The sequence below is a fragment of the Chaetura pelagica genome, unplaced genomic scaffold (assembly GCF_000747805.2).
Source record: "Chaetura pelagica isolate M959 unplaced genomic scaffold, ChaPel_1.0 scaffold801, whole genome shotgun sequence".
Lineage (NCBI taxonomy): Eukaryota > Metazoa > Chordata > Aves > Apodiformes > Apodidae > Chaetura > Chaetura pelagica.
In genome coordinates, this window is record NW_009951985.1 from 21,088 (window position 1) to 23,019 (window position 1,932).

At 26.2% G+C, this 1,932-nt stretch overlaps 1 protein-coding gene across 1 annotated transcript in view; it reads left to right on the forward strand.

The window, feature by feature from the left end:
• LOC104392270 (tripartite motif-containing protein 7-like) overlaps nucleotides 1-1,932 on the forward strand; it is a 15,215-nt gene that overhangs the window by 10,193 nt on the left and 3,090 nt on the right. The window contains exon 5 of the mRNA XM_010001658.1: nucleotides 68-183. Coding sequence (XP_009999960.1) covers nucleotides 68-183 — 116 coding nt within the window. The remainder of the gene's footprint in view (nucleotides 1-67; nucleotides 184-1,932) is intronic.

The following is a 1,932-nucleotide window of genomic DNA, read 5'->3' on the forward strand; positions in this document are numbered from 1 at the left end:
CATTTCCCCCCTCATTTCCACCCTCATTTCCCCCCCATTTCCCCCCCCATTTCCCCCCCATTTCCAGGAGCGATGACCTGACCTGCCCCAAACCCATCCCCGTTTGCACCGACATGAAAATGCCCGTTTGCGATTTTTCCCTCAAAACCGTCGTCCTGGAAAAAGTCCTGAAGAAATTCCGAGGTGGGTGGGGAAAAAAATCACCCGGAAAAAGCTGCAAATTCCGCCCCTTGTAGGAGCGGAAAAAGGCCACGAGGGGGCGGCAAAAGGCCGGGAAAGACCCAGAAACCCGCGGGGTGAAACCAGAAATGGAATTAAGTTGAGTTAAGTTGAATTAAACTGAATTAAGGTGAATTAAGGTGAATTAAGTTGAATTAAGTTGAATTAAATTGACAAGCTGAATTAAATTGAAGTGAATTGAGTTGAATTAAGTTGAGTTGAGTTGAGTTGAGTTGAATTAAGTTAAGTTGAGTTAAGTTGAGTTAAGTTGAGTTGAGTTAAGTTGAGTTAAGTTGAATTAAGTTGAGTTGAGTTGAGTTAAGTTGAGTTAAGTTGAGTTAAGTTGAGTTAAGTTGAGTTAAGTTGAGTTGAGTTGAGTTGAGTTGAGTTAAGTTGAGTTGAGTTAAGTTGAATTAAAGTGAATTAAGTTGAGTTGAGTTGAGTTAAGTTGAATTAAGTTGAATTGAAGTGAATTGAGTTGAATTGAAGTGAATTGAGTTGAGTTAAGTTGAATTGAAGTGAATTAAGTTAAGTTGAGTTGACTTAAACTGAATTAAGTTGAATTAAGTTGAATTAAGTTGAATTAAGTTGAATTAAATTGAAGAGAAGTACATTGAATTAAGTTGAGTTGAGTTAAGTTGAATTGAAGTGAGTTGAGTTGAATTAAGTTGAAGTACATTGAATAAAGTTGAATTAAATTGAATTAAATTGAAGTACATTGAATAAAGTTAAATTAAATTGAATTAAATTGAATTAAATTGAAGTACATTGAATTAAGTTGAATTAAGTTGAATTGAATTGAACTGAAGTGAATTGAATGAATTAAACTGAAGTTAATTAATTGAATGAATGGAATGAAATGAATAGAATGAAATTAATGGAAGAATTTAATGGAATGAATTGAATTGGAATTAATTCAATTGAATGAAATGAAACTGAATTAATTAAATTTAAATTAAATTCGAATTGATTCCGTCAATATTGTAGATTGAGATATTTTTTTAAGTCTAGTTTGGATATATTTATTTTTTAATTGTAATACGTGTCATATAGTCCTAAATATATTATGTTATGTTATGTTATGTTATGTTATGTTATGTTATGTTATGTTATGTTATGTTATGTTATGTTATGTTATGTTATGTTATGTTATGTTATTTTATTTCTCATCATAAAATATTATATATTGTCATATAATGTTATATCTCATCTTATTAATTGTCTAATTAATCGTCTAATTAATTGTGTCTAATTAATTGTGTCTAATTGTGTCATATTTAATCATATCGTATCTATCATATTATATTTGTTATATTTATTATACATATTTCTAATACTTTATATCTTATATATTATGCATTGGTTAGACATCATTATATAATAAATAATATACATTATATAATAAAATGATGTCATATATTACATAATATATTATATAAAATAGAAAATAATTAAGAATAAATGATGATAATATTTATAATTATCATCATCAGATTATTTGTAATATCTTCTTATTTCTAATATTTATGATTATATTATCATATAACATAATTATATCTTAAAATATTATTTTTATATTTATAATTCTTAGAATACTGTTTATAATATTGTTTTTGTTTATTTTTAATATTTATACTTATTTCTATGTCATTTATAAATATATTTTAAATAATTATATTTAGTATTCTAAGAATAGTATTTATAATATTATTT